The following is a 24,512-nucleotide window of genomic DNA, read 5'->3' as shown; positions in this document are numbered from 1 at the left end:
ATTGTGAACAGTGCCACAATAAACATACGTGTGCATGTGTCTTTATAGCAGCATGATTTATAATCCTTTGGGTATATACCCAGTAATGGGATGGCTGGTTCAAATGGTATTTCTAGTTCTAGATCCTTGAGGAATTGCCACACTGTCTTCCACAATACCGTCATCATAAAAAACTTTAAAATGTGTTTCATAACTGGAAATTCATTCAGTGGTTTTAAAAATGGGGAAGAAATATTGAGAAAAAACTACCATTTCTAAAGCTTAAGTGAACATATATGTTGCCAACCTAGAAGGAATATTCACCCTCTAGTTAATAAAGAGTTTGAGATGAAATGAATTCATGTAGGTTTAGTCACTTATTCAACAAATACTTATTAAGCAATTTTTTATGTCAAGCACAGTTCTAGACACTGAAGGTACATCAGTGAACAAAACAGTTTATATTTGATAATATATTCTAGTATGTCTTTAATTCAGAGTTCAAATACTGTATAATTAACTCATCTCTGCTTCTACCAGGATATGAACATGCATGTTTAAGTAACATCAATCTCCAGATTTTGATTTCAACCCTCACATTTACCACGTGAAACTTTATTATATTTAAAATTAAGAGTTTTCTTTGAAAATGCTGAGTTTAATTCTTTGAATGAACAGTACAGAAATTTAGCTACTAAATATGGATATAAATAATCACTGCTGAGTCTTATGGAAGCATGGTACACTTAACTCAGATATCCAGGGAAAATATGCCTACATACATATCTTAACACATGTAAATTACATTCTAATTTTTCTGTCTCTCATGAAAAATGTGACTAGATAACCTTAAATTTCTTTACCCTTCTCCTACAACCCACTCCTACTATAGATTAAAGTTAGTTTGGAAATTGATAAAGGAAACAACACAAAAGAAGACAAAGAACTAACATTTTTGACAAATTCCAGCAGTACCCATGCTATTTAAGTGATGCCCTTTATCAGCAAGACATCATGGTTGGGTAAGCAATAATTGTATTTAGAGGGACACAATAATGACAATTAGAGAAAGCAAAATCAGAAATAAAATAAGCATCTCTGAAAATTTAGAGATATATAAAGCAAAAATGGAAGTTCATTTTATTATCTCTGAGTAAGTAAGGGAGCTATGCATCTACTATATGCAATTCTAGAAATTTCAAACCACACCACACAATTAATGTTCAAATGCTTTGTCAGAAGAATTTCAAGGCATAATTTCCTTGATTTTTTAAAAACTTTTTCTTCATTATAGTGCTGGTTTCATTTGTAATATATTTAAATGAATTCTATGTGAATGACTGGATTATGTGCTACAACAACAAATACATGAGTGAATGGTTTATATGCTACAATTTTTGTACAATTTCTACAGTAGTACAAATTTAAGTATTACATGAAGATAAGAAATATCTATATGCTGCCTATTATCCTAACTCCACTTAGATCTCATCATTCCAATTATTTCAGTGTTTCATGAAGTCAAAAATACACCATTTAACGGCTATAATATATTAGGTAGTCACTACTGTGTTCTTGGTCTCACATACAAGCAAAACTTCTTTCACAGCCTGGGTAAAAAATAAGGTAGTTCTTGAGGTTGACAGGAATCTAGAACATTGCAAGAAAAGTAACCACATTGGGAGAAAGACAAATTGGAGCAACTGATAACCTAATATTTTCAGAGGAACTGACCACAGCAATCAAAGGGGGGCAAGGGCATTGGCCGTCCAAATTTCTGTAACTATTTCCTCTGTATTCTGAAACTTGAGATGTCAAAATAAAAAATTTAATAAGGCACACTAATTATATAAGACTGGTTCATTAAATTTTATTCCATAAAGAGCTTGCTTATTGTACTTATTGCACATGTCTAATTTTCCACATTTGGTCTAATCTTCTCTGAGAAAGTGGATTCCATCAATGCTGCTTCCTTCTCCAAATTCTTTATGTTTGCTGATTCATTCTAGCATTCCAACAACAGGTAGTGTGGTGTTCTCTAATAGGGTTTCAAAATCAGATAATAATCAAGCTCAAATAGCACTTATAAGACAAATTCTAAAGGTTGCTCTTCTATATTAATTTTTCTGGATTTTTGATATATGATTTAGGGAACATTTGAAACATGGCTTTACAGAATAATCAAGCAAGAGACACATTCTTTATGCCAAAAATATAATGTTTGTCTATCATCACACATTATTCTATTGCCTCAGGGTGAATGTAATATTGCTTGTTTCAGTATCTAATAATTATTTTACTGTACTTTGTCAATAAGTACCAGATTATCATAATAAATAAGTCCTAAATTCATCAAAGTTCAAAGGATAATTTCCACTTGGTGTAGTATTTTAATTGCTCTATGTGATTTCAAATCAGTTATTTCATTTAATCTATATAACTATGTGATATATATAAATATCTATAGGCATTGCTTTATATATTAAATTTTTTTATCAAATAGGCATTAATTTCACATTCTGTAAATTCTCTAGATAATCACACTTTAAGAAGGTAACCAAAGGTCCCTCACATGTGCAAAAGAAAAGAGAAAGAAACAAAAAGCAATGGGCTTGGAATCTATTATTCATGGGTGAAATTATGTAGGCGGTATAGCATCATAAAATTAAAGAGATCAAGGGGTATGGAGAGGTGATGTTCAATAATGGAGGGTTCGGGCATGACAATTTTAGTCATTTGTTAACAAATGCGGTTTCTTCATATATATATAATGTGTGTGTGTGTGTAATATATATATATATAATTGTGTCTTCACTGGGTATTTGTTGAAAAGCCTATTTTGAGTTTTATATATAAGGATAAGTAATACTTCTATTAGTCACTATTTCATGAATTAATAAAACAGTACAGGAAAATGGGTAGCAATATATCTACCATATTAGTGTTTAAATTATCTATGCAGAAAGACCAATTAATATTTTACTGTTGACTGCTCACCTCCCCAAACTTCAGTACTAATTGCAATATCTGCACAAAGCACTTTATCAGATTACGCCCCTATATACGATGCATGTTCTAGCATGACTTAATTTATTTTTTGTTTGTGTTGGGTTCTAATTTATCAAAATTACAATGCAGTAAAATCAACAGTAGAAAGCAAATGAGATATAGCACCAGAATCTTGGAAATGATGGCTAAAAACAATGTCCAAGCCGACGGTCTGTAAAACAAATCAAGGTAAGATATTAGTTATCAAAAAATGAATTATATCCATCAATCTATTGTTCCAAGGAACAGATAAATGACTTTCATCTTTAACAGTTGCATTCATTCACCCCATGAGACAATGAAGCTCTTCCTATTAAGATGACTTTGGAGTTGCACAATCCATAATCAGTAACTACACATACTAGAATACTAAGCAAAAATGACATAGCAAACTTTTAAAACCAATCTTACGACTTGGTTTATCAACTGCCTAATAACAGATGCCTCAGCCTAAAGTTTCAACAATATTCCTTCTCTTTTCAGTTCTCACTTTTTTACACATATTTTAATATTTCTGTGATTTTTGTTTTGTGTCACCTCAAAACCAAAAAAAATGGATAATCAATTAAAAGTGACAACATTAATTAATAAATGAATAGAAAAACAACTGAACCATAAATGTGACACACACAAGCCATATTTCAAATCTTCAGTTGTGATACACTTAAATTAGAGTAGAAAAAATGATAAAGAATTCTGCCTTTTAAAATGGAAGTTGCATTTATAAGTATAATCAAACACTACTTCATGGATAGAAAGAATAAATATCATTAAAATGGAATACTACCCAAAACAATTTACAGATTAATTGTTATTCCTATGAAACTACCAATGACTTTCTTCACAGAATAAGAAGAAAACTATGTTAAAATTCATATGGAACAAAAAAAGACCCCAAATAGCCAAGGCAATCCTAAGCAAAAAGAACAAAACATGAGGCATCACATTACCTGACTTCAAACTATACTACAGGGCTACAGTAATGGTACTGGTATAGAAACAGACATATAGACAAATAGAACAGAATAGAGAGCCCAGATATAAGGCTACACACCTATAACCACATGATCATCCACAAAGGTGAAGAAAACAAGCAATAGGGAAAGGACTCCTTACACAATAAATCGTGCTGGGACATCTGGCTAGCCATGTGCAGACAATTGAAATTGGACACCTTTCTTACACTATGTACAAAAATCAACTCAAGGCGAATTAAATATCCATAAAACCCAAAACTATAAAACCTTGGAAGACAACCTAGGGAATTCTATCCTGGACAAAGGAAGTGGCAAAGATTTCATGATGAACATGCCAAAAACAATCACAACAAAAGCAAAATTGACAAATGAGATCTAATTAAATGTAAGAGCTTCTGCAGAGTAAAAGAAACTATCAACAGAGTAAACAGTCTATAGACACTTTGGGAGGCTGAGATGGGAGGATCACGAGGTCAGGAGATCGAGACCAGCCCTGTCTCTTATACACATCTAGATGTGTATAAGAGACAGGAGCGAGACTCCGTCTCAAAAAAAAAAAAAAAAAAAAAGAATGGGAGGAAATATTTGCTAACTATACATCTGACAAAGGTCTAATATCTAGCATTTATAAGCAACTGAAATTTACGAGAAAAAAAAACCTCATGAACAAGTAGGCAAAGTACATGAGGAGACACTTTTCAGAAGAAGACTTCCATGTGGCCAGCAAGCATATGAAAAAAAGCTCAGTATCACTGATCATTAGAGAAATGAAAATCAAAACTTCAATGAGATACGATCTCACACCAGTCAGAATGGCTACTATTAACAAGTCAAAAAATAACAAATGCTGGCGAGGTTGCAGAGAAAAGAGAATACTTTTACAATGTTGGTGGGAGTGTAAATTAGTTCAACTATAGTGGGAAACAGCATAGTGATTCCTCAAAGAGGTAAAACCAGAACTACCATTTGACCAGTAATCCCATTACTGGGTAACTACCCAGAGGAATATAAATCATTTTACCATAAAGACACGTGCACACAAATGTTCACTGCAGCACTATTCACAATAGCAAAGACATAGAATCAACCTAAATGTCCATCAATAACAGACTGAATAAAGAAAACGTGGTACATATACATCATGGAATACTATGCAGCAATAAAAACTAATTAGATCATGTCCTTTGCAAGACCATGGATGGAACTGGAGGCCATTATCCTTAGCAAACTAATGCAGGAACAGAAAACCAAATATTGAATGTTCTCACTTATAAATGGGATGGAAATGATGAGAATTGATAGACACATAGAAGGGAACAACAGATTCTGGGGACTAATTGAGCATGGACCTTGGGAGGAGGGAGAGGAGCAGAAAAAATATTGAGTACTAGTCTTAGTACCTGAATGATGAAATAAGTTGTATAACAAACTCCTGTGGCATGAGTTTGCCTATATAACAAACCCGCACAGGCACACCTGAACCTAAAAGTTAAAGAAATAAAGCACATATTTTTCCCACTAAAAAATAAGTAAAATGGAATTTGCATTCATAAGTTAAAATAAACACTACTTCTTGTGTGTTCTTTAGTTTCACAATAAAAGCATGTACTGGGTTCAGCCTGGTTTTCATGAAGGAATAGCATCTATAAGAGAAAATTCAAATGTATTTACAGGATGTTCATACAAAGATAAGGTATAAATGTTAGTGTTCGTATAATTTTTCCTTTGTCTTTCATCTAGGTAAATACATAAGAAAATGTTTTCTCTATTTAGCAATATTCTTCATCAACTGTGGCTTAACACATTTTAACTCCAAATATAAATGTGATATTAACCATTTAAACTTCAATTTGGGCTTTCAAAATAACCTCGCTACATGTGAGAAAACTTAATTTTAGAGAAGGCCTGTTGGGTCCTGCTTCAAAAGTATTAGTATATTTGAAAGTGCAAAAAGATGAGCAGTAAAAATTGGACATTTTTCAAGACAACTCCCTACATAATACACAAAGATTTAGCTCTTCAAAAATAACAGTTTAGCTATAAAATTTATTATCTATAAATATCAGTTTTAAATTGAAACAACCATATAGATCCATAATATTTTATATTATGAATCCCAACTCAAAGCAAATGAATCATTCCAAATATATACCAACAATTTTAAGACATTATATTGAATGTATCAGTTCATGGATACTGTGCCAAATACACAATAAGTGCTTAAGAAATGTTTGCTGGAGATTCAGGTCACCAATTCTTTTGTTTTAAATCTTTTCTCCCAAGAGTATATCACTACAAGAACTGGCAAAGACTTCAAGAAATAACAGGAGTGATTTACAATAACTTGGAGTGGTCATTATTTTATGAATTCCATTTTATTCAAAAACCTAAAGTTTTCTGGTGATGGTGTATTTTACACATGATCTTCACCTGTAGTTATTTTCATTACAAATTACACTAAGTGGTTCTAAGGAAATCAGTTTTTCAAACTATAAGTAAAATATTTAAATTAATTTAACTAATCCTACATGTTTTCACAATATTTTTAGATTCCTCTTCTTTAATTTTTTTTCCTGTTTACCACTTAGGACAACCACAAACCCCACTCCAACTCATTAAGAAATGAAAAATGATTTATTCTGTCATTAGCCTTCATTAAGCATATTCCATGCCTTCTCACCACAAGTAAAGAATGAGTCTTCAAAGGGGTAATATACTAGCATATTGGAAGAAGAATGAAATACAACCCCCCTTTTATTTATAAATCAAGCAGTGCATTAACCTCAAAACAATTATAAGTAATTGTCAAATGGGAAATCAAGAATATATAAGTTCTGCCTCTACACAGTTGGATACAGTATTGCTTGCTGGACTAACAAACACTAGCCAAACTGTAATTGAGAAATGTTCATGAGATGCTTTATTTGTATGTTTAAAATAATAATCTTTGTGTTTCACTGTGAACATATGCCCTTGTGTGCATTTGTGTGCGTGCATGTGTAGACAGATCACTGCAAGGAAAATTGCCAATTGAAATGCCATCATACTAAACAATAGTTGAAATGCAAGTGGTGTGATCAGGGTTACTCTCACATTAAGGCAGCCCCAAAATAGAACTTTCATTGCGTTCCATACCAATGCAATTTTTTTTTTTTTTTTTGAGACAGAGTCTCACTCTGTCGCCCAGGCTGGAGTGCAGTGGCGCGATCTCGGCTCACTGCAACCTCCCAGGTTCAAGAGATTCTCCTGCCTCAGTCTCCTGAGTAGCTGGGACTACAGGCATGTGCCACCATGCTCAGCTAATTTTTTGTATTTTTTTTAGTACAGACGGGGTTTCACTGTGTTAGCCAGGATGGTCTCGATCTCCTGACCTCGTGATCCACCCGCCTCAGCCTCCCAAAGTGCTGGGACTACAGGCGTGCCAGGTGCCCGGCCCACCGATGCAGTTTTAAGTGAGTAATACATTCAGATAAAAAAAATTATTTAAGTATTTGTGGTTATTGTTATTTTTATTTAACTATTGCACTGCTTATAAAAAATGTAATTTGTTTCACATTGGTTTTGAAAAAGAGATTACAAAAAAAGAAAATAAAGACACCATTCTTTTCATTAGGTACTAGAGGCTCCAATGACTTGTGAGACTTTTTGGTTTTTAGAATTATAACTTACGCTGTAACGATTTCAGTTTGTTACAGAGTATAAAATATGTGAAAATGGCCAGTATTTCATTTTAAATTATAATTTCTATATAGCCAATAAACGTAAAATATTTTCCTATTCCAGAAAATATTAGAAATGCTGAAATATTTTATTTTTTCTTTTCAGAGATATGCAACTCCTTAACAGATATCATAGAAGAAGCTACAACAAACACAACTATTTTACACTTGCTAAAACTGGCACTCGCTCTAGGAAACTGTGATCACATGGTGCATTAATTCTTTATATAACCTGATGACCCTGGAAAATAAAGACCCGTGCTCTTCATGATGAAATTACTTTGCATCAGGACTTGATTTATAGATAGCACAAGAACAAAATGAGAAATGAAGGTGATTGATTATGCCTTGAAAAAAGAACTCTTTTTTCCATACAATAGTTATATTTAGACTATAAGCATCCAGAGCTGTACAGTCCAATGTAGTATTACTGTGTGTAGCTGTTAAGATTAAATTTAAGTCAGATTAAAAATCCAATCCCTTAGTTGTACTAGGCACATTTTAAGTGCTCAATTGTCCAGTGTGGCTAAGGACTTAAGTACTGGACAGCACAGATTATAGAATATTTCTATTACTACAGAAAGTTCTGTTGGACAGTACTAATATAGCTCAGGAGATCAGTAACCTTCAGCTATGCCTGTACCCAGGACAGTGAAATGATGGCTAGAATATCCAATTGATAGGCATGGGACAAAAAAAGCATAAAATTCAGTAGTATAGTAAACTGTATTCTTGAATCATTTAGGAATGAGTAGTATTTTATGATTCTAAATCTTGAAACTATTACGCAGTGAATATTTTTAAGAGATTGGAAACTTGTTAACTCAAGAAGAAACAATCAAATCTCCCCTCCTTTTGAGTTAGAAATAACACTGTTCCAGATCCTCTGAGAGAATAAAAATGCACAGTTTTATAGTTATAAGTAAATAGTATCTTAAAATAGAATTATTTCATAAAACATTATATGATACCAATGAGACCTATGTGATATGCTATATAAATAAATGTACTGCATCTGAGACATAAAAATTATGAAGTGATAATATACCAAAATAACTCTCCACTTGATAATCTTTAGTATACTGGGTAGGGTCGATAGGAGTTGGGAATACTCACCATGTTCCTCTCATTTATCACCATCATAATCCTTATACAGATAGTATAAAGATTATGATGCATGACAGAAATCATTAATCCTTCAAAAGCCTCAAACAGAAAACTGAAGGGTATAGGGCAAATATCCTAATAGACAACTATGTAACTTCATCACTGTCTTGCTTTATGCAGTATCAGAAATGCATGTATACTCTAAATAAGTACAGAATCATGCAATGCAAGCCATATTTTGTAACATAACCAATTACCCTTTGACTCTTAATCCATCTCCAATGTCCCTCAGCCCACACTGCCTCATCCTTCCTTAAATATGTGGTCAGAGCACTAACATACATTGGCTAACACAGTTCAGAAATTTCCTCATATTTCTACTTTTGTGCAGAACTTCCCTTGACCTCCAAGTTCTCCACAGTGCTGGATGCAGTCTTAATGAATGCTACCGATTTAACAATTTTTTTATTATCATGTAATATGTGTTCTACAAATAAATAATATTTAATGAAGCCAAAGACTCTGAGAGTTTTAAAAACATACAGAAAACAAGTTAAATCACTAGTAAAAGCCATTAAGCACTGAAATGCAAATAGAATCCTTCAGTGTTCCCTACAAAACATATAGTCTTGTTCCCAATCCCTTTCTTCCCTAAAAAGTGAAAAGAAAAGGAATTCATTGCTATTTCTTATGAGTCAGCCCTTCTCCATTTTAATTTGTCTTTCCATTCTATTTGAACAGGAATGAACAAATTGGGGCAATGTATGGAAGATTTTATATTCTAATATTTTTAATTTTATATGATGATTTTCAGAATTTATTACATAATTATACACAAAACAAACTTATATATGCATTTTGCATATTTGGGATTTTTTTTTTTTTTTTTTTTTTGAGACTGAGTCTTGCTCTATTGCCCAGGCTGGAGTGCAGTGGCGGAATCTCGGCTCACTGCAACCTCCGCCTCCCGGGTTCAAGTGATTCTCCTGCCTCAGCCTCTGAAGTAGCTGGGATTACAGGCACCCACCACCAGGCCCGGCTAATTTTTGCATTTTTGGTAGAGACGGGGTTTCACCATGTTGGCCAGGTTGGTCTCAAACTCCTGACCTCAGGTGATCCACCAACCTCAGCCTCCCAAAGTACTGGGATATTTTTTACCTTTCCCATATCCACTATATAATGTTGCTTAATTAGTTTTCATTTACATTTACTTATTCCTTTCCCATGTGTTAATATATTAACATGTCAACATGTCAAAATATGCTCTTTCTTACAGAGTAAAATTTTACCTAATATTACTTTCAAACTAGCAATTAAGTCCACAGACTAAAACAAGCTAGAAAAAATAGGACTTTTATTTCTGTGTTGTGTGTCACATTAATGAGAAAATGCAAAATCAATTTTGTTCACATAGTCATTACCAAGTATATGAAAAAATAATTCGTTGATAGTTCATTTTACCATTCTCACAGAAGACGACGTTTCATAGAGACATTATTTAAATATACTTTCGGTTTGATTTTCTAGTTTTAAAAATAAATGAAAAATTTTTTCGTACACAGAATGAACTGAAAGACTCCATTTTTTTGCAACTGTCTTAATGAACAATATTGATGATTTCAGACAAACCATTCATTCAGGGCTTCACATCCATTGTAGCAAGACCATTCATTTAAAGCTATTGCAAAATGTATATGTTATGGAAATTGAGACAATTATTCATTTCCAATACTAAGAAATGTTTTATACCCTACTGAAAAAGTAAAGTCATAAAATGTTATTATATCCAAATATAAACTATCCTGGCAATAAGAAATTTAATTTTTTTAAAGATGTCCTAGCATGAGCTATGGAGCTGGACTGTCTTGTTTTATAATAAATCCAAGATCCACCACTCACTAGCTGTGTGACTTTATGCAAGTTATTTAAATTCTCTGCATCTTTGTGCAAAACAGTTAACAATTTTATCTACCTTACAGTGTTATTGTATACACTAAATGAGTTAATATATGTAAAGTACTTAGAACAGTTCCTGGAACATTAATGTTACGTGTGTTTGTAATTGTTGATACTGTTATTATAAACTAAAAAAAGATAACATAAACAAAGGTATTTGTATATCCTGCACTCACAAAGACAAGTCTAAGTGGGAAAAACTAAATGGACTTGAATTCTAATATTAACTATGCCTTTAGGTAGCTCTGACTTTGGACAAGTCATTTAGTCATTCTGTGCCTCATTTTACTCATTGAGGGTGAGTAGCGTTGAGATTTATCTCTAGGATCTTTTCTTGTTCTAGCCATCTGTGATTGAAAGAAGGTTTAATCATAAATACATAATCATTTGCATAATGGATCTCAATTATGAGCAATGCTACAGCTTTAAAAGATTTTACATCACAATTCCACATGCGAAGTCAAAATGTCTTTTCATCAAATGCATATTTCATATAATTTTCAGATTTAAAATTATGTTTATAAGGTTTAAAGACTGTGTGCTCTGTTTTAGGTAGTTAGTGATTTTATAATTGTTCCCAGCTTGGCAACAATTTTTTTTCATGTAATTTAGATTAAAAAGCTTATTTTAAAAGAGTATGTTAACGATTATATTCGACTTTCAAGGTGTGTTTGGTAATATTTTGGTAATAAAATTTTCTTTCAAAATTTTATAACCCTTCATAACATTTTCAAGAAAGACATCCCAATGACATTTATCTTTAAATATTATTATGATTGGTTTTCAAATGCTTAAACTGCACAATGAATGTTTTTGATAAAACAGGGAACATGTTGACTTATTAGATGATTTTAAGTAATATTTAAATTTTTAAAGAACAAGTATAAATTAGGAAAAGTGGGGAGTCATTTTAATTGGATACATGTAATATATCTTGAAACCCTGTAATCCAGCACTGTGTTGAAAATATTAAAGCAAACACCTCACAAAATCAAGTGCATTTTGAAACAGTATTTGCAACTAAAATATGTGAACTATGTCATCATGATTTTGTGCTGAAAATAATAAAAATTTGACATCTCTAAATTTGATCACTTTAAAATAAAAAAAATAATTAAAACTTGTTACAAGTGACAACATTGCAACTTCATAATTTTTCACTAAGTACAGCTGCTAATTTTCAAGTGGAACTGTTAAAGAGACATTTGACGTAAGGACTGTTGCTCCTCTCTTTTTTTTTTTTATTCAGAAGAAAAGTTTTTTTAAAAACAAAATATTTCCAAATATATTATCTTTCCCACCAGTACCTTTTTGTGGTCTACTTCCATGTTTTTATGGTGTTGAAATTATTCATTATTTTGATAATCATTATAAATAACAACCAAACCAAAACAACAACAAAAACTGAAAGCAAAAAAACTATGTTTATTACGTTTCGAAATCTATAGAATCCAAACTCTGAGTCCTAGCATTCAAGGTCCTCAGTTAGCTGCTTCTAAGAAATGTATTTCTCTTTAATTTATAATCCATGACCTCTCCTCTTCAGCCAAGCCAAGATCTACTCTCTAGCTATAATATTTTCCACATCTTCTCTGATCATCAAAGGTCATCATCTGCTTCAGAGCAATTTAAAACTCATTTCCTCTAAGAAATTTTCAGATTAGCATCACATGGGGAAAATCTGAATAAGCATAAGAGTAAGGATAAGGTTAAATGTAAGTGCTTAAGGGATTTGTGGTTAAAATATAACAACTGAGTGATGGCAGTCAGCAAGAAAAAAGTCTTAAAGCAATGAGTTTTGGTTTTTTAACTTTAAAATGGAAACAAATCTCATCAATATTCAATTAGTATATTCCATTGCTCTTCTATTTTTCTTCCACTCCTTAAAAAGTACACAGAATAATGTTTGGAGGCCGGGCGCGGTGGCTCAAGCCTGTAATCCCAGCACTTTGGGAGGCCGAGACGGGCGGATCACGAGGTCAGGAGATCGAGATCATCCTGGCTAACACAGTGAAACCCCGTCTCTACTAAATATACAAAAAAATTAGCCGGGCGAGGTGGCGGTGCCTGTAGTCCCAGCTACTTGGGAGGCTGAGGCAGGAGAATGGCGGGAACCCGGGAGGTGGAGGTTGCAGTGAGCTGAGATCGCGCCACTGCACTCCAGCCTGGGCGACAGAGTGAGACTCTGCCTCAAAAAAAAAAAAAAAAAAAAAAGAATATTGTTTGGAACTGAATAGACTGAATGTATTGTTGAATAAGAAATTTTCACCTTAGTTTAATTTGGCTTTACTATCTGAATGTTAATTTTTTGTAACTCCCCTCTACTATCTCAAGTTCTCTTAAAACCAAGCCTGGTACAAATATCAGGTCTATAAAATGTGGTGTATATATAAAGCTGCAATAAAGAACAAGATTATATTAAACTGTCAATGATTAAACTACAGACTGTTTTATTCATGGCAGTTTGTAAATTTAAGCTGTTTCTAAATATAGAAATAATGTGATGAGTTATATTCCAACTACGTGCAAGGGACTTGAATAATTTGGGAAGAACTGTGAGGCACAAGGGGAAACTGGTAGGAGTAGAGGATATGGAAAAGACTGCAGAGAAAACTTGGAAAGAATGAAGGTATTAAAGAGAGAAAAGGGATGATTGAGAGGTAAAGAATGATTTTGAGCCTTCGGACAAACTAACAAAATAAGAAGTACTCATAGAGTCTGAGCAACAAGTTGTTATGAAAACTTAACTGGGGAAAACTGTGGTGACAATGAAGACGGAGAACTTAAAAACTGGGTAGAGACTTGGAAAAATTATAGACACTCAAAGAGAACAGGGAGAAATCTGGGGAAACTAACGGAACTGAGAATGACTTCAATGAATGGAAAACTTGAAGGAATGAAAGGTAGAGGGAGGGGGTGGGAAGATTTACCGGATCTGGGAGGTCCCAGGCACCATAAACAGTGGATTTATGTACTTGGAGAGAATGATGGAAGTGACAGAGGAGTAATGGAGGCAACAGAAGGGAACAAGAAAAAGAATGATGTAAAAAGTTGTTTAAATCTTTTCTTCCCTAAAGCTTAAAATGTCTGAGAAATTTAACAGTGATTAGAACTTTTAAGAGATTTCTTCTTTGAGCAATGTCAAAGGGAACATATTTCAGTATATTCTGCCACATGGACAAGAGAAACTGAGAATGAGTATTTACGACAAATAAATTAAATACATTATTTTAAAGTGTATTACATTATTGGAGTATTGTGACAAAGTTGTGGGGGTGCACTGGAGTACACGTTAATCACTAAGTGGACAAACTTAAATGAGTTTTGAATAAATCAAAACCTCCCAAGCAAGAAACTGAACATAACTTCTAAATTTGGTTTAATTAAATAGAATCCTAAACATTTTTTATTCATCTAAATGGGGATTTGGGGGGATAGCCTATTAGTTTATTAAATCAAATCATACTCCTACAAGTGCAATAAAGTCTGTATATTTATTCATTAGAATACTCTTCTTGTTTGTTAGTTAGGTGTCTATTTGTAAAATATATTCTGTGTACCAGGCATTGGAAATGCAAAACTGAGGAAGAACAGTCCCTCTACCTAGGGTGCTCGTAGAATACACAAGTATTTGTTCTGAAAACAGGTACTTCTGGAATTTTTCAGTACACTGATAACTCATGGTCCTAAAGACATCTTTGCACGATCCAGAAAAGCCTTTACAACTTCATTGTTTACCATTAGTAAACTGTCAATTTCTTAGAAATTGTCAGTCCACTGATGGCATGTGTGACCATCCAGGTCAATCCAGGTAAATTACGCTTACTATAATTTGTGGGATTTTTGTTGTTGTTGTTTTACATCTCTCCCTACATGATATCAGTATACTGGAATATAGACTTCCCCTTCCTCTCATCCAATCTCACTGTTAACATTTTAAACTCGAAACCAATCTCTTAAGACAATGAAAGCTTCAAACATGAAAAATTGGAGTTCAGATAAAATTACTACTCCTGAAAAGACCCAGAGGAAAGGAGATGTATATGGTATTTAATATATATGAAACTCACCTTGAAATATCTGAATTAAAACCCACTGTCGTTGAGTCTTCATAGTGTTCTGCAATCAGCTGTTGAGTGGGGGATAAAAAGTGGGAGGGGAAGAAAAAGGTCTTTGCCTCCAGTATGTTATAATCAGTTTAAACTTAAATGAAATAGATGCACTGAAGAGATAGGGCTTCAATAACCCAAATGCTACACTAGATAGGAGGTTCCATGGCAGGACCTCAGAGTGCTGTTAGCAGCAAATCATCCAGGATTCTGAAATGTAGGCACAAAATATTTTTTGAATTAAAACTGAAATGAAGTCTCTGCTATCCTTATTTGTCTGCTAATGAAAGCTTAAATAAAAACACCCTTCCCACCAACTGCTATTATTCCTTGGATCATTATAACAGTTTTATAAACCTAACACATAAAATTGGGAATCTGCTTAGGCTTATCAAACAGTAAACAGGATAGATTCAAAGTTCTATTTATATGGAAAAGGTGTGATCCTAGCCCCATTGGCTAGTGGTATTTATTTCCTGACTCTGAGGAAAATGGTTATGCCTGCCTTGAATGGTCATCACACAATATACATCACTAAAAATGCTTGATTACCTACATACCAATTTCATTTTTTTTTTCCAGTTATTAACCTGAACTTAGCTATAATGCCTCTTGTTATCAATTCATACTCTCTTAGGGGGGGATTTCTAATTCTGTAAGGAGGCTAGCAAAACACTGTCTCACCCAAGCTTGTCAGCTTCTTCACAAGATTACAAAGTTGAGAGCAGCTGAGGGAAAACCTCTCTGGTATGTGACCTGTGGAATCCTTACTCACAACAGGATTTTCCTATGAGGGGTCAAACACTTTCAGCTGGATTTCAAGAAACCACAAATCTAAATTAAACAAGTAGACAACACATGACAGAGGTCCATCATTATATGGCAGGATCCTCCAATTAGCTGTTTTGGCTACAAATCAAGAAAAGCTTAAATATTTCTGAATGATTTTGGATTTTGGAAAAAGGGGAGCAAAGAACATAAAGATTGTGTTTTATGATCTCATGAATCTCTCTTGGATTAAAAAACAAAAAATCCTCGATACTTTTGGAGGTAGGGTATACTGGAAGGTATTTCTTAGCTTTAACAGGGAATAAGCTATTAACTTTTTTTGAAAAGCCAGCCCAGCCTGTTGTATTCTTATTCTAATTAAGCCAGACTTGTTAAAGCAGTTAATGCATATTTATATGGAAAACATGACATCTTCCTACCTACATAAATCATATTTTGAGTTTTTTATTATTGATGTTGCAAAAAATGTAGATTAAATGAAAAGTGATAATAATGATACTAATACAAATCTTCCAACTTTGAGGGGTAATTGCTTATATTGTAAATGACTATAAATTATACTTTTTATTATGCGAAGTGGTAGTCCTATGCCTTATTATTTGTTATTATGATCTTCCTAGAATTCCATAGAAGTGTTTCTCTCATCCATTCCTCCAGCAAAAATTTCTAGAGCAGTACTATCCAATAGAACTTTCCACAATGATAAACATATTTTATTAAAATATCTGCATGGTCCAATATGGTAGCCGCTTGTGCCTGTTAACCACTTGAAATGTGGCTAGTGCAACTGAGGAATTAAATTCTTAATTTAATTTAATTAATTAAAATTTAGATACTCACATGTAGCTAGTAGCTACCATATTCAACAGCACAGTTCAGAGATACTTCACATTCTGTATTTAATTTGGAGTATGCATGAATTTACTTAAGGAAAATGTGTTTTGTTATGATATTCCATCCTCTTCCATCCATTCATCCATCCAGTTGATCTGTACTTTTTAAACACCCTCTGTGTATAAAGCACATGTTAAGTTTATGTAGTGAGGGAGATAATACAAGATTTGTAGAAGATAAATATTATACTAAATAAGCTAAGTGACAAAGGATAGAGCAAAGTGATACGGTAGTACCAAAGAATGTGAATACTTTGAAATGTGAATACTTTGAGGTAACGGAATTAAGAAGAGGTTCATGAAAGAAGTAGCTCTTTAAGTGTTTTTGATAAATAGCTGGAAGATGTAGGAAGAAAGATTGGAAGAGAAAGAGATTGCAAGATAGAAAAGTCTAAAGTTTAATCTGGAATGTGGGTACAAGGAAGAGGAAATAGTCCAAAGCTTTTGAAATGTGAATGACTGAAGAAGTTAGTGCCAAGAACAGATAAGGCAAAGACAGAAGAAGAATATGTTTTACAAGAAACTGTTGAGACTAAGTAACATAATTTACTTTAATCTGAGATTTTATAAGTTACTTAATTATAAAAGTTATTTGTGATAAACTTTAATTACAAATGAGCTGAAATTGTAGCCATTAAACAAAGCTTATACATTAATTATAATTTTACTAAAGATAACTATGATCAATATGGAAATGAGGTATGCTTAAAGAGACTTCTAGTAAAAAATGAGCATTAATCACCTATTTAGCCTTCCATATTGGTTTCATTATTTAAAGACTAAAGATTAGGACAGCTACAGTAAGAGCAGATAAACACAAACATACATGAATTTTCTCTTATTTTCTGTATACAATTATTTGGGCAGTGCCAGATAACCTAAATTTTATTATTTTTTTCATGTCCCAGGGGAGTGCCTTAAATACTCCAGCCACTATTATGTTTTTTATTAATCTAAAAGCAAAGACCAAAATACTTTGAGAAAGTAGATATCCTTATAATGTGATGTGGATAGCTAATCAAATGCCATAAATATAGAACCTTAGTGATAGATTTATCAATGCCCAGATCCATCACACATTCCTTTTTTTTTTTTTTTTTTTTTTTTTTTTGAGACGGAGTCTAGCTCTGTTGCCCAGGCTGGAGTGCAGTGGTACGATCTCGGCTCACTGCAACCTCCGTCTCCCGGGTTCAAGCGATTCTCCTGCCTCAGCCTCCCGAGTAGCTGGGATTACAGACGCCCGCCACCATGCCCAGCTAATTTTTGTATTTTTAGTCGAGACGGGATTTCATTGTGTTGTCCAGGCTGGTCTCGAACTCCTGACCTCATGATTCGCCCGCCTTGGCCTCCCAAAGTGCTGGGATTACAAGCATGAGCCACCGCACCCAGCCACACATTCCTTTTGAATATACATTTATTAACAACTGTGAAATTTGAACAAAAGTTAATATTATCTACAGAGATCTTTGTTATTTTTGCTTTGCCTCTGTTAATTAATGCTTACTATTTTGACCAGAAAATCTTTCTCTGCAAACAAAGGAAGAATTGAATAATGTTTCCATAGTTTGAGTAAATAAAATTTTAAATAAATAATCAGGTATTTAATACAAATACATAATCAGAAGAGTGGGAGATAGTTAGGGTTATATCTCTGCCTTTAATAAAGACCAGTCCAATAATGGGTTAAAGTTATTTTTCTAGCTGAACCTTCATCCCTGCATCGACAGAGCTAACAGATAAGGGTGTTATTTCTTTGAAAGCAATGATGAATTTCAAAAATTTTATTAAAATAAGTGTTTTTTAACTAATGTTTATAATAAAAAATGTTTAATTGAAAAGTTGTAGCCCCTTATATTTAATATTTTGTGAACCAGTTAGATGCAGTTCATGACTTAGGGGCTACAGCTATGTTGGTATTTTTTTTTCTCCTAGAATGATTTATGAGGAACAAGAGGTTGTGAACCTCTTGTGAACCTATGAATACACAGTTTGCTAACACATAGATTCTAAAATTCTGAAATTTCTGATTCTGATAAAATATCTCTATGAATTTGGCCACCCAATAGAATGCTGGTGGATGAATTAAAATACTACTTCACCAATATATTTTTCTCTCTCTCTCACACACACACACAGACACACACACACACACAAAACCATCCTCGTTGGTTGATTCAAGCTTATAGATATTAATTTTTCAATTCCAGTTGCTGTCTTAGTTATTGATTCTTCCTGTTGACCTTTATTTATTTTTAATTTTTTTAGAGACAGGGTTTTCGCAGTGTCACCCTGGTTGAAGTTCAGTGGCATGGTCATAGCTCACTACAGCCTCCAACTCCTGTGCTCAGCCAATCCTCCTGCCTTAGCCTCCCGAGTAGCTAGGGACTACAGGCACACATGAACAGACCTGGCTAATTTTTTTTTTTTTTTTTTGTAGAGATGAGGTCTTTCATGTTGCCCAGGCTGGTCTCCATCTACTATTCTCAAGCCATCCTCCCATTTTGGCCTCCCAAAACACTGGAATTACAGGCTTTCAGCCACTGTGTCCAACCCCTGTTCACCTTTATATCGATATAGTTTATAGAGATATTTCTGTTAAAAGATAAACTACTTGAATTTTGTTCAATTTAGAGTTTTATTTCACTGCCTTTCCCTGATCCTCAGAATGCATACATCTACAAGACCATGTCTTTATAGTAGAAAAACTTTATTCAGATTTTGCAGAAACTATAAGTAAAAGATCTACTTTCTGCTGTTGTGTACATTTTGCTATGTGATGATGTAGATACAGTCAATAAGGGAAAACCACAAGGAATATCGACACTAGCTTCTGTCAATGGTAAGAAGGTTTCTGAAGTTTTTTTTGTTGTTTTTCCTGCACTGACTAAGTATGGTCAAGTACCAAATTCCAGATTGCCTGTTATCCCTCCACCAGTGTAGGCCTAAGCTTAAACTCAAATTGTAACTTGCATATGCAAATTTAATTTGCATAGAAAAATTGAGTTGTTCAGTGAGACTAAAATTCCCATAACCAGGATGTCTTATTAATTGAAAAGTGATAGGAAAACTCCCACAAATGAACTAACTGTAATTTACACTCCTTGTGACTTACCATCTTGAGAAAAGTTTATTTTGTAGTTTCAGATTTCTGTGGACTACAATTTTTAAACAGGTGTACTGTGAAGAACATGAGAAATCCCCACTTAGAGATTTTAAGATATCTAAGAGAATTGTCACAACTGTGAAAGGTGAGGAACATCAAATGCCCTTTGTCCCCTTTTTAAAGAAACAACATTTTCTAGTGGATATCAAACTCCCTAAGTGGAGGTGTTTTAGCACAGACAAGACATTCCTTCATTTTAATTTTTTTATTCTAGCAAGTTTTATTTTTGGCATACCTCAAGACAGGAAAAAATGAGTATTTCTTGCCAATTTTAAAAAATTAGCAAATCCTTAAAATATTTATTACAAATAGATCAAAACATTCAGCCACATGCTATTAAAAAGGCAGTCAAATTAAATCAAGTTTGACTAGCAAACTTTCTTCTCCCCCACCCACTTTTACAGTCCTGCTGATCTCCCTACTTTATAGTCCCTTATTCACATAAAATATACTAAATTATTTAAGAAAAAAGTCCTAGGCATTTCACTTATCCAGTATCACCTTCATATTAACAAATACTGTGTTCTTTTTATTTGAGGTGGGTAAACATTCTATTTATTTTGCCCTATATCTTTTTTGTCCTAATCACTAATTTTATTTTGCGACAGGATCTCACTCTGTCACCCAGGATAGAGTGCAGTGGTGCCACCATGGCTCACTGAAGCCTCTAACTCCTCGGCTCAAGTCATACTCCCACCTCAGTTTCCCCTGTAGCTGGAATTACAGGTGCACGCGTTACCGTGAGGAGCTAATTTTTTAAAAAAACGTTCTTTGTAGCGACAGGGTCTCACTATGTTCCCCAGGCTGGTCTGGAACTCCTGGGCTCGAGCAAGTCTCCTGCCTTGGCCTCCCAAAGTGCGAGGATTAGAGGGATGAGCCACCGTACCCAGCCTAATCACTTATTTTAGTGTGAAACTACTCTAAATACATGAAACTGATAAACACTATTGTGAATATGTTTCTATCCTAACATTAGAACCTTGGAATATTAGAAATTCCTTTTTGATATGTTACTACAAATAATGATTTTAAAAATACACGCATACACCTACATGTATGTATGTATAATATATGAAACATGCAATATCTAGATGAAAAGGGTCTAGTGTCTCGTTTAAAGAATGCCAGAAGATTGGATGATGAAATGCCTTTTAGGGAGAAACTGAATTATGGGTCTCAAACATGTATGGTTTTTGTATATTTCTGTATCTTGGGGAACTAAAATGTTTCAAAATGACTACTACATTTAAATACGTTGTAATAGGCAATTTTTAAACAGATCACGTGAATAGAATTAGAAGTGGTTATAGAAAGAAACTTAAATCTGATCCATTATCCTTTATATTCACAAAAAAGTCCTTAAAGTTTAGTATATTCATTGTTCTTTAATATATCACAAAGGGAAAATGTAACTTCTAGGAGTCTTTTTGTCACTTCAGTTATCATAAATGGAAATGAGTATTTTTCCTGACCATTTTACTATAGGTTATATTTACTAGTTTTCCAAATTATCTGGTTGCATCATGTTGAAAAATGAAAGAAGAGCTTTATTCTTGGATTTCTCTCTAAAACCGAGTAAAGTTCCCCTGGAAAATTATTCTTTCTAAGTAGGATCAAGTAATATTTCTTTGGTTGTCTTTTATCATGACGTTTTATCATATATCTATTATTATAGGAACCATTTTTAAACTTTCATACTTAAATTACATAAATATCTAATGGTTCAAAACTAAAATGTTTATAAATATACAACTAAACAATAAATAATTACACTTGGAACTGTACCCTCTCTGACCTAATAAAGTGATCAGTTTAAAAATACAATACCACTTTTGTCATAAAAGCAAAGAAATCCACAACTTTTATACATGTTGATTGAGCAGTCATTTGAAAATGAAGTAACATTTATTTAAAGTAGCATTTATTTAAAAATAGAATTTCCTCAGAAATACCAAATTCCTCAGAAAAGCCAATAAATACATTACTAAAGACTGTATAAACAAAAGTTAAAATTTTAATTGAATTAATTATGTTTTAAACTATCTTTATTTTTTTCTTACTTCCTCTCCGGTTAATTAAAAATGACCAGAACCACTTGAAATATAAAACTGCCACTTCATATTTTGTGGCATTATTGTAAATAAATCATATTCTCACTGACCAAAAAAATTCCATTAAAATGGCATATTTTAAGGATATAATATTCTTTTAATTAACTCGACAGTTTTTTTAAATGATTAATTTTGCTAAGAGTTTGAAAAGACTTATTTGGTAAAAAGAGAGAATGTATCATGTTAACATTGTTTAAGCTATTAAGAAAGAACATTCTTTATTTGTAGACTACTGTTGCCAGCAAGGCCACCAATACAAGAAGCGTAAAACTTCCACAATTTAGCCAACAGTGGGGATTATCTCTATCCATATGTGATTGAAAAAATGTGGGAAAATTCATAGTTTTCTACTTAGGCTATTTGGATTCCTGCTGCCAAGATCATATACACACTAGCAAACTCCTGCAAGTCCTAATCCTATTAAAAATATATAAAGGAAATACAGATTCATGTTTCTGCAAATTACTATGGTGACAAATACAGTGATTCACTAAGCAGCTGGAGTCATCTTAATACAATTTCCAAAGAATGTAATCAGTTATTAAAGTAATAGTAGCTAACATTTATTGAATTCTTATTACAAGGCAAGAACTGTGCTAAGTGCATTTAATACAGCAATCTTATGATAAATGCACTGTTATTGTCACTTCCATTTACATATGAGGAAATTGAGACTCTAAAAGTTTCAATAACTTGCCCAAGTTCCCATACCTATTAAGGTACACAGCTAAAATTTGAAAGATTTATATGAGTCAAAAGCTTAAGCTCTTAGCTACTACACAGACTTTATACAATACAAAATATGCTTATTTTTTCACCTACACTAAAATAAATAAAACTTAGTAAAGTTTTGGAATCAGAATCTAGATTGTAATTATTAAGGACATCACCCAATAAAGAGCTCTCCTGTTTGAAATGCAAGTTTAGAAAAAAAAAAGGAAAAGGTAACTGATGCAAATGGTTTTGTTAATTTATCTTTTTCTCAGGAATCAAATTTTGCAAAATTTCTGATAATGGGATAAACAATTATACGGAGGCATCATTCCATGTGTTTCTATAATCCATATTAAATTGCAAACACAATAAATCTGCAGAAACAAAAAATGCTAACATTTGATCCAAATGCCTATCTCATTAGAAAAATGCCTATTCATTCAATAAGTAATTGAATAGGAAAATAGATTTACTTGATGCTACATTTCATTGAAATTGATGTCACATAATTGGGTAATTTGTACTGAGGCATTAATAGAACTGTGTTTCATTTTTCAGAAACTCATATTAACATTAAATCAGAAGTCTCAACTTTATAAAGTGACTTTCATTTGATCTTAGCCAAAAGGCTGAGAAGTGATCAAATCTCACTTTCTCCAGAAGTATGCATTATTCATAAAGACTTCTCTAACACTAATTTTTACTTAAGCCTAAGTAATTGTCTGGACAAATCTGCAGATGTGAGGAGAAATTCAGAAGATATCTCCACTGACAATTATGATTTTTCTCTGTTTCAGTACATCTGGACTGTGACCTTTATTGGTTGAAATAGATAAAATTGCTGATATTTAACCAATTTTGATCTGAAAAATATAAATTTCATGTAGTCCGACTTCATATATTCTATGTAGATATTTAGTAGTCAGACTTTCCACTAATATGCAATTCTCCATACAAATCACTACATCAATAAGAAAAGATTTATTCCAAATATCTGGGGAAAACACAAAACTAAGTGTGCAAGAAAGCTTATTTCATGCAGGTGGGCATTAATAAATATATAGAAATTGTCAGAATGTGTGGGCCTTCTGAATAATGTAACTTTAATATGGGGTGAGGCATAGGATGTTTAAATATGCAAAGATAAATTTCTTATTTGAGAGCTGTAACAGACAAGACAAGGTGTGGTGGTGAGAAGTAGTAAACAGGGGATCAAAAAAGATGTATTTTAGACAACAGAATTAATTGACCTAAATTATGTGCAGCATACTGTACTAGCATAGGTAACTGTAACTGTGAAGAAAAAATGACAAAAGGCACACAAATATGAGCTGAGAGAGAATCCTTCTCTAGCATCTACATAAAGAAAATTGCCCATATTTAATTTGAAAGATTTCCACTGAGCAGGAACACAGATTGCCAACAACTTAGATAGACATGTTACTCCATCTTTTCTAATGTGTGCATGCAGATGCATGTTTATGATTGTCAGCATTGCTCCTTAAACATATAGAATGCTATGATGGACAGGAAGAGAATCTGCCCCACTTGCCGGAAGGGCATTTTCTGAATTATTTCAGTGAAGCATTTTCTCTCGAGACCAATTCTTCAAGAAAGTGCATTGTTAATGCATCAGTGTACTTTCAAATCAATCAGGATTTTATTGTTTCATTTAAATAAAGTTATTTAATATATGTTGGCCTTTCAGACTCTTCCCTTTCCTAAGCATCTTTCACGTATATTGTCATCTAAGTGTGACTGGGAGTCATATGTAACACCTGGAGGACTGATAACAAATGCTACATTTAATACATTCTGAGAGCTTGATATTTAGAGTCTATGATGAATTCATTTACACAATGAAGAATCTTTCTGCAAAACAAATCATTAGTAATTAATATTGCAATCATATCATGTATAATTTCAACTTTACTGTGAAAATATTTA

At 33.1% G+C, this 24,512-nt stretch overlaps 1 protein-coding gene across 3 annotated transcripts in view; it reads right to left on the bottom strand.

Annotated features, from left to right (window-relative positions):
• Positions 1 to 24,512, bottom strand: part of PCDH11X (protocadherin 11 X-linked) — an 812,402-nt gene that overhangs the window by 764,979 nt on the left and 22,911 nt on the right. For 2 of the 3 annotated variants that reach the window (XM_011995097.1, XM_011995098.1), the window contains exons 2-3: positions 15,580 to 15,682; positions 14,857 to 14,915 (exon numbers count right to left, since the gene is read on the bottom strand). In XM_011995097.1, the coding sequence (XP_011850487.1) occupies positions 14,857 to 14,899 (43 nt within the window). In that variant the 5' untranslated portion in view covers positions 14,900 to 14,915; positions 15,580 to 15,682. Of the gene's footprint in view, positions 1 to 14,856; positions 14,916 to 15,579; positions 15,683 to 16,524; positions 16,694 to 24,512 lie in introns of all 3 variants that reach the window. The other variant, XM_011995099.1, reaches the window with a different exon arrangement.

This window comes from Mandrillus leucophaeus, unplaced genomic scaffold (assembly GCF_000951045.1).
Source record: "Mandrillus leucophaeus isolate KB7577 unplaced genomic scaffold, Mleu.le_1.0 Scaffold470, whole genome shotgun sequence".
NCBI lineage: Eukaryota > Metazoa > Chordata > Mammalia > Primates > Cercopithecidae > Mandrillus > Mandrillus leucophaeus.
The sequence above is the reverse complement of the archived record's forward strand: the minus strand, read 5'-3'. Positions and strand labels throughout refer to the sequence as shown.